General features: G+C 61.5%; 1 protein-coding gene across 3 annotated transcripts in view; it reads right to left on the bottom strand.

Moving 5' to 3' along the window:
* The window catches only part of NAV1 (neuron navigator 1), a 143,638-nt gene extending 131,813 nt beyond the window's left edge, over positions 1-11,825 (bottom strand). For all 3 annotated transcript variants that reach the window (XM_065896486.1, XM_065896496.1, XM_065896505.1), the window contains exons 1-2: positions 11,119-11,825; positions 6,576-6,679 (exon numbers count right to left, since the gene is read on the bottom strand). In XM_065896486.1, the coding sequence (XP_065752558.1) occupies positions 6,576-6,679; positions 11,119-11,825 (811 nt within the window). The remainder of the gene's footprint in view (positions 1-6,575; positions 6,680-11,118) is intronic.
* Positions 11,826-12,054: the final 229 nt, after the last annotated feature.

Genomic DNA, 12,054 nt, shown 5'->3' with positions numbered 1-12,054 from the left:
CCGTCCGTGCAGGATTGGCTGTTCTAAGGTCAGAGGAAGCTCAAAGATAATCTTACTCAGTTTTCTGCTTTAGGGCAGACTGGTCCGTTTGTAATCAATCCTATTACCTTGCTGTGGGCCAAGAAACCCAAAAGCCAGATGAGGAAAAACACAAGGCCCAAACCCAGGTTGTCTGGCCAGCGCTGTGATGATATCACTGCTGCAGAGAATTTCTTAGTCTGGGTTCCCAGCCCAGATACAGAAGGCCCATAAGACCAACCAGCAAATGCAAGTTTTGTGTTGTGAATACGTCCATTTGTCTGGGAGGCGGATTGAGTGTCCACCAGCTTCTGAAAGAGGTCCTTGATGCCAAAAAATTAAGGACAGCTCTAAGAGAAAGGAGAAAGCTCTGCCCACCTGGGCCAGGGAGGGCTGGGCCGGCTGAGTTAACGAACCTGGCCTCTTCCTACCTGGAGATACACTCCCATCCGGTGTCTGCTCAGATGGCACCTCTATTAGAGTTTTGTTAGGTTTTGAAACAAGGCATTAAACGTAACAGAAGAATGCCATGGCTCCTGTCTCAAAGAACGTTAATGGACTATTCACTGGTGACCACTTGGCACTTACAAACCGCCCTGCGGATGCCCAGAATACCCACTGGTGCGGGCAGAGGATTCCACCTCCCTATAGCCCGACCTCATCCCCAGACGCTTCCCTCCTCTGCTCCCCGCTGCACACGCCCGCAAGCTCCGCCGAGGCCCAGCCTCCCAGGCGGGAAGGATGCAGGGGCTCACGGGGTCCAGCTCCTGCCCTGGACTGTGAACCTGGGCTGCCAGGCTCCACTGCCCCTGGGCCTGAGCCTCCCTCCTGCCGCAAGTCCCTTCCCTCTCTGACCTCAGCCATTCTCCCCCCAGAACCTGCTGGCTTCCCTCCCGCCCTTTGAGAGAAGGGACGGCTAGGTGCTTCTCTGCCCTCCCCCCCACCCAGGGCTTGGGCGACCCCACGCCCACCCACCCTCCCTCTGCCCGGACCCTTTAATTATCCTCAGCTGCCTCTGAAGCTCCCGACCCCTAACCCAGGAGACATACACAGGAAGGCAGGGTTTTGATTCGGGCTGCCTCTTAGAGGACTCGTGTGGATGAATATTATGACCAGGGGTGATTCTCAGCTTAATCGTCCTGGTCACCGCGTCCGTGTCCCCTCACTCTCCACTGTGTCTCCCGGAGCTCCTTCTGGGCGGGCTGCTGGGCATCTTGTTGTGTGTGTGTGTGGGGGGTCTCTCAGCGGGGACCCTAATCCTGTAATCACAGAGGTGGGGGAGCTGTGGGCAGGGATGCTATGCGCCCATTTCTGCCCATTCAGTGGTACCCAGGGCGGGACTGAAGCCTTGCGTGTCACTGGCTTGGAGGGTGCTCTCCACCTGCCTGGGCCTCCCCAGAAGTTAGGAAAGGACGAACCCACCTTTGCCCGCAGGGAGGGGGCAAAGCCTTGTGAAACCAAGTCTTTAAGGGCAACCCTGGAGGTGAGGTCTTTCCACCGGTCACAGAGGGACAGTGGTGGGAGCCTAGCAAACAGCTCCTCCCACGGCTGAGATTTCTAGCTGACCCGCGACCCCGGCTCCCCGGATAACTGCTCCGAAGTTGTATGGGGTGGTCTGATTTGGAGAGATTCCCAGTGACCAGGCCCACCTCCTCCCAGTAAGCGTCCTTATCCTCGGGACCTGCCCACGGCCCACAGGCACACGGAGGAATGAACGGGGGTAGGATCTCCTAGGAAGAATGCAAGCAGTTCATCTGAGGCCGGAGAGTTGAATCTCAAAGCCCTGCAGGGAGGAGCTGAGTCCAGGACAGACAGGCATGGAACACAGGGGAGAAGCTCCAGGAAAACCACAGGGGATGTTTATCACCTTCCCTCCCACCATCCTTCCCAGCGTCGAAGACCTCGGCTTTCCCAGCACTGAAGGTGGCCGCTGCTCACATTCTCAGGGGGCGTCCCGAAGCCAGAGCTCTGTCCTCGCTCACTGGGATGCACGCACACTGCAGAGCTGGGGCTTCTCCACCACGGGGCCTCTGTGCAGCTCATGTACAGTTGCACAGGCCGAACACTGCACAGCTCGACAGCCACAGAAGTTCTACTGGGCAAAGTCTGTGCCTGCTTTGTCCCTGGATGTACCCATGTGCCTAGAGGAGTGCCTGACATGTAGTCGGTGCTGGATAAAAAAACTGGTGAATGGGTATAGTGCTCTGGAGTTGGGCAACACAGGGGCCCTGTGTTCTTGGGCGGAACAGGAAGCAGGGAAGCTAGGCCCTGCCAGCCCTGTGCATTGCTTTTCGAGCGCTCGTGGGTGGTAGTCCCGGGGGGCCTGGGCTGCCCAGCCTCTGCTAATTTTGACCCTCTACTAAAATGGGCCGAATCCACTGCCTGGAGGTAAGCCCCATTCCCAGCCAAATGCTGACGTGAGAAGTCCCCCAGGCTCCCCGCTCCCCCTCCCCTCCTCCAAAGAAACAGAATCCAGATGCCTCCAGTTTTTAGGTACCACACCCCGCTCAGCAGGCCACCCTGGATGACCTCACTACCTGGCCTCTCCCTCTGCGGCCCTCCCCGAGCCAGGCCCGTCTCACTGGTCATCTCACAGCCTCCCCGGCCTCCCTCGGTGCCCAGGACCTGGGACGTGTCCCCTGCCCCCAGGGAGGTCACGGCAGGGATGGCCCAGAGCGTGACCTCGGAAGGCTGGGCTCCAATCCTGGCTGGGCCACCTTGGGATGTCACCTACCCTTCCGTCACCTGTAAGGTGGGCACATTAGGAATGGCCCTCTCCCCACCCCAGGGCAGCGGCAGGTCACGCCCAGCATGTGCTGAGCGGCTCCCGTGTGCCGGGCAAAGCTTCTCGGTGCTTGGCTCGCACAGGTGTGTGTTATCCCCACAAAACCCTTGGAAGAAGGTGTGGGTGTCATGACACAGGCACAGAGAGACTAGGAAGAGGCCAAGCCCGCGCAGCCAGCAAGCAGCAAGGCCGCGATGCCAGCAAAGGTGTGGGTCCCCACCTCGCCCAGGTGTTGGGAGGACTCGAGGCGCGTAGGGCAGCGCCTGGCTCAGAGGAAGCCCAGTAGAGTCGGCACTGCCATTCAGTGTTACGATTACCTCCTGTCCCAGGTCCTGGAAGGCTGCTCCATCGCAGACGCCTACTCTGTTTATCCCTGAGCTCTATGCCCCTCCAGCCCTACAGTGGCCCTGACCCGCCTGAGCCCTGACAACACAGCTCATAGCGCCTGCCCAGAGCTTGCGCTGTGTTTTCTAGTCAGTTGTCTGTGCATCCTCTCTCCACGGATGGCTGGGACACAGGCCCGGCTCAGCCCAAAACTCCCCAGAGGGTGGAAACGTAAAGTGGGGTCTGGGGGCGGGGGTGGGGGTGGTGTGAACGCAGCATGAAGGACACAGGCTTGGGAGGCAGCGGCATCTCGAGCTTGGCTCAGGTCCGGGGAGGGGGTGGCGGGGACTGGCTAGCGGGGACTGGCTCACCGGCCCGTCCCCTTCCCGCCGCCTGGCAGTAGTGAGGGAGACCCAGCTGAGCTTGAACCATGCAACCGGCAGCGGACGGGAAGGCAGGGGTGACCCCGGAAGAGGGTGACCTGGACTCCGACCCTAGCGCTGCGCATCCCTCAGACAAGCTGTTTGCGTAACCTCTCTGAGCCGAGCTCACTCATCTACAGCAGGGCAATGGTTCCGCCTCAGAGCGTGTGTAACGTGCTTACAGAGGACTTTGAGCCTGGTGCCGGGCCTTGCACACAGTAAGTGCTCAATAATAGCTCATCAGCATTTGGTCCTCCCTGCATCTGGGGAGTCCGAGGCAGTGGTCCCAGTTTCAGCTCAGCTGTCGCGAACCACGCACGCTGCCCTGAGCAGGCCTTCCTCCCTCCCCGGGCCTCTCTCTCCCCAGTGAAACTGAGACCGGGTTTGGGTGAAGCTATAGTCCGTTACAGCTTTGACCCCCAGGGCCTTCGAGCCCAAGTCCTCTGCAGTCCCGGGAGAGCCTGGTAGGCATGCGGCCACCTGGGGGCCCCGAGCAAACCCTCCCCAAGGGAAGTTCCAGCCTCGCTCCCGCCCTGGGAAGACACACCAGATCTGGAGTCTTCTCTCCCAGACCCACACGACGTGGAAAACTTGCTTGTGGCTTAAAGATCGAGTCACCTCAATGACAGAGAGGGATACGGAGAAATGCGAACAGGCCCAGCACGAGGCCAGCTCCCGGGCCCCTTGGCCTCGTGTGAGAAGCCAGGCGGGGGCCGGGCGAGGGGGGCTCGTTCCCCAGTGACACGTGGTGTGAGGACGAGAAAAGGCCCCTTCGTTCCCTGCCCACTCAGCGCTCACACACGCCACGAAGTGGAAGCGATTAAGACGCCTGTGTCGACCTTGGGGCGACCCTTCCGGTCCCTCACACACGGCCTCACACGTGGGCGCCAGCGACATGGGCCCTGGCTTCCCGACTCTCCAAATTAAGATCCAACGGCGGCCCAGGCACTGTTTGTGCTGACGGCAACCAAGGGGCGCGTCATCAGGGGACCAGTGCCAGGCTCTCCCTGGCATAGCTGGGTGGGCACGGGGAGGGTCAGGGCACCAGCACAGTTGCCCCTACACTGCCCGGGGCAGAGGAGGACAGGGCAGCTGCCGGTGGATGGTGGACGGACACTGGGACAAACGAAGGCCACGCCCAGCACCCTGCTTGGTGGCAAGTCATCATGGGAAATTCTCTTCCTGCTACACAAAGCTGGCTCCCTGGTGGTTTCTTGATTGAATGAGAGAAGTAACAAATGAGTGAGGCCCTCCTTTCCGACCCCCTTCCTCTCATCTCCTCTGTTTCCTCGGGCTCAGAGAACAGAGCCCCTCCCCCACGAAGCACAGGCAGACCCCAAATCTCTCCCCGTTCCACCTGTCAAAGAGCTCGGGGGGGTATCCTTGGCCAAGACGGACACCATGACCACAGCTACAGCCGGAGCACAGGTGGCGCGGGGGCCTTGCCCACATCCCGGGAGGCTTGGGGGAGGCGGGGGGCTCTCTTCTCGCCGTGAAGCCCCCCTCCCAAGGCTGCCCTGCACCACCACCCCCAACAGAGAACCCCCCCTGCCTTCCACCAGACACTTCCCATCTAGCTGGCGAGGGGGGTCCTGCCAGCCGAGCAACCCGGTGCTCCCGGGGCCAGCGTGCATGGATGTTAGTGTGAAATTCCTCTCTGCGCACGTGGCATGGCGACGGTGAGCGGGCGCCTGGGTAGCCAGAGGCCGTGAGGCCCTAATGATGTAGCACACACATAAGGAAGCCATTACACTCGCAACACTGCAGATGCAAAAATAGAGCTTGCATAGTTTCCTGGTTACTGCATCCCGATATTCATGGGCTTTTGGTGCCAGCGAACTGAGGTCTCCTTCTGCCCCTGCGGTGCCCTGCTTCCCCTGTGCCTGTGCCGCTGTGGAAGCGCATGGCTGGCTTTCTAGACGCCCGTCTCTGCCCCACGAAGCCCCTCGGCAGGGCTTGCCGTGGAAGAGGGGCTGCTGCCGCTCCCAGCACTGCCGGGGGCCAGGCCGGCAGAGGGCTCAACAGGGACCCCCGACCACCTGCCGTGCAGGGAAGGCAGGAGCGGCCACCTCCGGCGTCTGGCGACTTCAGGGTCAGGCTGTGCTCTAAGCCCCAGCTTTGCCCACTGTGAGCAGGGCCCTGAGATGAAGCTGTAAGACAAATCCTGTGGACCACCTCAGCTCTGCCAAAGGCAAGTTCATTCCCGTCCTGGGGCAAGCGACCCTGCTGGGAATGAAAGGATGGAGCTGGTTCCCGGAGTCTCACGTACCTCTGGGGTGACCACAGCCATCCTCCGGGGATTTTTTTTAATGTTGCAAGAAAATCAACACACACACACCCAAGCCCCGCTAAGAGTTTAGACTCGGACCCCTTTAGAACCCAACCCCCGGACCATGAGGCACTCACTCACCCCTCACCGTCCCTCCATCCAGAGACCCCCCCCACTGAGCACCTGCCGTGGCCAGAGGCGGGACGGGCCCTGGGAACAGCCGTGCCCCTGCCCTCGGGGGAGACCACCGTGTCGAGTTCTGGGGTCCTCTTGGCAAGGCCCACATTCTGCTTCCCAAGGTGCGTTAGCGGCATGACACACGTTGGGGGCAGGTGTGACTACGGGAGGCCACAGGGAAGTGACCCGCAAGGGAGTGGCGGTTAAAAGTGGTCCTGGGGGAGGGGGCGGGTGTCAGGCCGTTGGGCCCAGCCAGGTGCCCAGCACCGCCTCTGTTCTGGGCTGGGCTCGGACCTGGCTCTCGGTTGTCAGTCTCCCAGCTTGTCACTTTCTGTCAGGGCCTCGGCGACACCCACCCTGGGCGTCGGGTAAGCAGGGAGCCCGCTGGCTCCTGTGCTGCCCCGAGCTTGCAGGGCTGCTGGGTTTGGTGGAGCGGCCCTGTGTTGAATCAAGCACAGCACGGGCTCCGAGTGCAACTGACATGCCGGTGCCTGGTTGTCAAGCGGGGCCGCTTCTCCCCTGTGGGCAGTGGGGAGAGTGCTGGCACACCAGGAGGAGGTCACGCCCCCAGAGCACTTACCCACGCACGAGAGGCTCTCCTCAGTCCTGCTGGGGGGGCCGGAGTAGCCATCAGCAGCCCAGGTGCCCTGGCGGAGGGGGCCAGGCTCCGGATCGGTCTGCGCCCTGCGGGACAGAGAACGGTGGTCATGCACGGCGGAGGCCGCCCTAGCCTCGAGCCTCTCCCCTTGGAGGTCAGTTCTTCCCCTGTGGTGCTCTGCCCCCCACGCTGGGCCGGCCCCCCCAGTGGGCATATGTGCGCCCCTTCCCCTGGCAGGCAGCGGGCCTTCTAGGCAAAGTTAGGCCAGGGGCAGGGGTGGCAGCACCCGAGGGCAGGGGGCCACCTGTTGCCCCCGGGAGTCACCCTTCAGGGTCCCTGAGTCCCGTGAACGCAGGGCATCCGCAGGGCGGAGGGACCCCTGTGCGGCCTGTGTCCTGCCCTCAGGCTGCCCTGTGCACCCACGCGAGGGGCTCCGTCTGCAGCTGAGGTCACTGGCCCCTCGGGAGAGCCCAGGGGGCCCGGACCCCAGCGTCCAGGCAGCAAGGAGGTCGGAGGAGGAAGAGGGGCGGGCTAGGCCGGGGTCACCTCGACGCCCGGGGGGCCGAGTCCTCGCCCGGCCTGCTGTGGCAGCAGGAAGGAAGAGCGAGGTCTCCAGGCCCCATCTCCCAAGTGCACACAGGCCTCCGAGCAGAAGCCCAACTGTGCAATTGCTCCCAGGAACAAAGGCTCTAGGAGCTTTTATTATAGGCAATTACCCAGGCTCTCCAAGCCGGCCGCCTGCCCCGCCCACGTCCACAGCTAAATGGACCCTTTGGCAGCTTGGTGCGGGGGTGGGGGCGCGCAGGAGGAGAAATCGATGCCTGGCCTGGGCCGGGGCGGGGCGGGGTGAACCTGCCTCCCTCTCTCTCCAGTTTCCAGCACCGAGATGGCCGGGACTCTGGCTGTGTAACGCAGAGCAGGTCTCTCCACTCTGGGCCTCACTGGGTCACGGGGTGGAAGAGATGCCCTCGAGGCCCGGATCGGCCTGAGAGTTCAGGGCTGTGGGAGGTGTTTGCCCGCTCTCAAAGCCACGCAGGCAGCCGGGAGCCCTCGTTGCCCTGGGAAGGATGGGGTCACTCGCCATGGGCTACTGTCAGTTAAATGTCGAGGGGCCAAAGAAAAACTGGAATTGCTAGGTTTCTTCAAAGAAATGAGCATAAACCTGGATTGTTAAAATAAGGGACGCTAGGGGCTTCCCTGGTGGCGCAGTGGTTGAGAGTCCGCCTGCCGATGCAGGGGACGCGGGTTGGAGCCCCGGTCCGGGAAGATCCCACATGCCGCAGAGCAACTAAGCCTGTGAGCCACAACTACTGAGCCCGCATGCCACAACTACTGAGCCTGCGCTCTAGAGCCCGTGAGCCACAGCTACTGAGCCCGCGTGCCACAACTACTGAAGCCCGCGTGCCTAGAGCCTGTGCTCCGCAACAAAGAGAAGCCACCACGATGAGAAGCCCGCGCACCGCAAAGCAGAGTAGCCCGCATGAAGCAACGAAGACCCAACGCAGCCGAAAATTAAATAAATAAATAACGCAGTGTATGGGGGGAGAAAGGGGATTCTAGGCCATGCAGAAACATTTCACCGAGTAACGTTACACACATAAAGAGCTAAGTACCGTCTGACCCCGAGCAGGCAGGCCGGAAGCACGGCTACAAACAGGGAGACCTTGCTGTAGTGCTGCAGGCCGGAAGCACGGCTACAAACAGGGAGACCTTGCTGTAGTGCTGCCGGCAGGAAGCACGGCTACAAACAGGGAGACCTTGCTGTAGTGCTGCCGGCAGGAAGCACGGCTACAAACAGGGAGACCTTGCTGTAGTGCTGCCGGCAGGAAGCACGGCTACAAACAGGGAGACCTTGCTGTAGTGCTGCCTAGCACCGTCATCGTGAGCAAGGGTGAGTGAGGGGCACACGGGCCGGAGCGCCAGCCCGGGTCAGTGAGGAAGCAGCCTCAGCTGCTCCGACCTCAGGAGCTGCACACTGTTACCTCCTCTTCCTGCATCTCCCCTGCCCGGCCAGGCCCCCGTGTCCCCTCCCTTCCCAGCCGGAAAGGACAGCACCATCTATGCCAGATGTTGTTTGGAGGTTGAACCAGACAGGAGAAAACCAACCAGACGCCGACACTCCTGACCCCGTTAACCGCACCCTCCTAACTGGGGTCTGAGTGGAGGCCACCCGGGAGGGAAGGGGAAACCCCTTGGGGAAAGAAACCCCTGCTGGGGCTCTTCTCCCGGTGGGGGGCAGAGGGCAGAGGGCAGTGAGGACGGAGATCTGAGGGAAGCAGACGGTCCCGAGCAGACCCAGACCGGAGGGCGTTTTGCACCTTCTCTGTCCCGGGAGCCGGGCTGCCCAAAGGGAGGCTGTGCCTGGTCGTGCGGAAGGGCCGCACCCACACCCTTGAGAGGCACTGGTTGAGGAGACAGGGAACACACCTGCTGGATTCGTTCCCCGGAGAAGCAGGTCAGGCAGGAAGGGCCTGGGGATGGGGATTGGAGCCCGACAACCCCAGCTGCTGCAGTGGGCTGGAGCTTTGCAGGGCGCAGGGGTAAGTTTCCATGCAAACAGGGTGTCTGTGACCCTACAGGGCCGATGGCACGTCCTTGCCGGGGTGGCCCAGCCCAGCCCTCAGCAGAGGTGCCCACGGCTCTCACCTGTTGCCTCTGGGGTGTCCCTGGCCCCAATCTTCCCCTGCCCAAACCACAACCCTCCTGCAACCCTCACTCGGGGCCTAAAAGGGGCAGGTCTAGGAGGCAGGATGGTGAAGACCCCTGCTGACGTGGTGCAACACTTTTCTGTTTACAACCCAAAGAGGCAACAGATGTTTGCTGAGCGGAGGAAACCTGTCTGTTCAGGTCACATTGAGACATTCAGAGGAGAAAGTCCTGACCTTACTGGAGGATGTCAGATTCTACCTCTGCCAGGGGGCTTCGCAGGGTAGATGATGTAAAACCTTGAACAGCTGAACGCCTGGACACTTTCCCCCAAAGATGGATTCAACAGGAAGAAACTCAGGGAGGAGAAGCAAGTCCCAGAGTCCGCAGGGAAGCGGGTCAGGGATGGGAGAGGACCAGCCCCAGGAAGGTGTCTGATCAGCTTATGAATGGGAGTCCAGGAGGTCACGGGGAAGAAGTGTCAGGTGTGCCAGGCAGAAGGGATGCTCCGAGGGGCAGGGGTCCCCGGGGCAGGCCTGCTCCCGTCGTGGGGCAGCCGGGATCCCTGCAGTGCCTGGAAGCTCACTGCCGGTGGGTAATTTGTGAGCCTCTCCAGTTGCTGGAAAGTTCTTCCTCCTGAGCTTCAAGAGTCTCTCTACCTTCTAAGCACCACGACGTGGATTCAGGGCATTGGAGCCGCATCAAGTGAATCTAAGTCAGCTTACAACACGACAACCCTTCACGTCTTTCAAAACAGCTCTCAGACCCTCTCTCAGCCTTCCCCTTCCAAAGCAAACTGCTTCGGCTCCGTTAATCGTTCCTGTAACACCTTTTTGGATCCCTCACCGACCCGTCTGTCTTCCTCTCCGTGTATTTTCGTGCACCAGTGTCCTTTTAAACTGTGGAGTTCGTAACTGAATGAATGCAGTGCGCTGGAGGAGGTGGGACGTGCAGACGAGGTGTTGGGGCCCAGCTGTCTGTTACATGGTGAAAGGGAGCCCAAGACCTTTCAGGGTTCAAGTCACACTCTTAGCTTCGAGGGAAACGTGCAGCTCCCCTCACCAACCCCAGCCACTCCAGCCCGGGAGACCCAGTGTCCGGGGAGCGTCTCCACCCAAACTGTGGGAGAGCTTGTCCTCGAATCAGCACAGAGAGAAAACCCAGGACGTTCGGTTAGCCGGGAAGGCACTTCCTTTGCATTTGAGCGTCTCTGACCCGTGTCATACTTAGGAATTAGAATTTCGCTTACTTCAAGTGGCCATTTCAGTAAAGAGTTATATTTTTATGAAAGAACCACAGTTGATGGAAGCATTTTTCTGTGCTCTCCACTTGTGGTGTCTGGAGAAAGCAGGACAGGCTAGCTTGTTAACCATGCTGGTATGAACGGTGGCCTGGCCACTGCAGACGGTGGTGACGTGGCCCAACGTGACCACGTCAGAAAGAAGCACGTCCGAGCGCCCTGGGGACAGATACGCACAGGCAGCGTGGAAAGTGGAGACAGAGGGCAGCAGACAGGCAGGTGCAGGGCATCAGTGGGGGCGGCCAGGGGGGCCGTGGGGGTTTCAGTGACCACGGGCTGGAGGCACAGCCCGTCACACGCTCTCAGTCTAACTCAGTGGTGGCAGCTGTCCCACTGGTGAGTTGGGCAAGACCGACCTGCCTACCCGCCTACCCAGGTAACTGGCTCTTCAGCACCCACGGCACCCTGACGCACGGCCGTGTTGGGGGCGCCCTCCTGCTGAGCCTCTTTGTGGCGGCGTCCCCAGAGTTGGGTCCAGGTCCCCCTGTTAAGGTCCTAACCCCGCCCCAGCTCTCTGGGCCCCGTCCACCTTCTATTCTCTCCACCAGCCCCCCTCCCTCCGCGGGCTCCGCAGCTCACCTGTAGCGGAAGGGGGCCACGGTAGCGGTGACAGGCTGACTCTGCTGATGGACCGAGGAGAAGCTGATGACCCCCGGGGCGGGCGGCGGGCGTGCGCTCCGCACGGGGCTGCAGACCGGGGAGCGAGGCCCCGAAGCTTCCCGGGCATCGAGCTCCGAAGACCTGGGGCCCCCGGAACTTTTGTAGGGTACATCTCTTTGATCTTTTCCTGGGTGGTTAGATGGCTTTCGACCTTCGGGAGCTTCTGCATGAGAACTGGTGCGGGAGGGGCTCCTGCCCCGGGTCTGGCGGGTCAGAATCCCTTCCTGGGCCACCCTCTTCTTTCCCTGAGTGCCCTGCGTCTCCCCAGCGCTTCTGCACCCAGCCCGGCTGGAGAGGGCTGCTTTGGGGGTCGCCCTGGGACTGCTCCAGGGGGAGCAGGCGAGGCCTTCAGCCCCCTCAGCTGACTCCCTCGCTGCTCCAGAGGCCTTGGGGGAGCCTCTCCCCCGGGAGGCCTTGGGAGACGAGCCTCTGGAAGGGCCCCCCGGCTTGCCCAGTCTTGGCGAGGCTGCCCGCTGCGGGCTCAGGGCCAGGCCGGCCTGGTGCGGCCGCAGCCGGGGAGAGGCGGCCGGTGTATGAATCCTGGTCTGGGAAGCAGCTCGAGGCACAGGGATGGAGGAGGCGTAGTGAGGGCGGCCGGCAGAGTTCACACTGGCCGTCCCGTCCATGGTCAGCAAGGCTGGCGGCAGGGCTACTGTGCTGTGGAGAGAATGCGGACAGTTAGGTGGTGCCCTAGGGAAGGGGCACCGGGCTCCCGAGGTCACATCCTGACTCGGTCTCGGGCCCAGCTCGAGGCGAACCCCTCTGCCTCTTGCAAACACACACGTGAAAGTGCTCAGGGATTGTAATGCCCTGTACAAACGGGGTAATCTGACCTTGACTCCGTTCCTGTCCACC

Source organism: Phocoena phocoena, chromosome 1 (genome assembly GCF_963924675.1).
Source record: "Phocoena phocoena chromosome 1, mPhoPho1.1, whole genome shotgun sequence".
In the NCBI taxonomy this organism is placed as follows: domain Eukaryota; kingdom Metazoa; phylum Chordata; class Mammalia; order Artiodactyla; family Phocoenidae; genus Phocoena; species Phocoena phocoena.
This window is presented reverse-complemented; position numbering and strand designations above follow the sequence as displayed.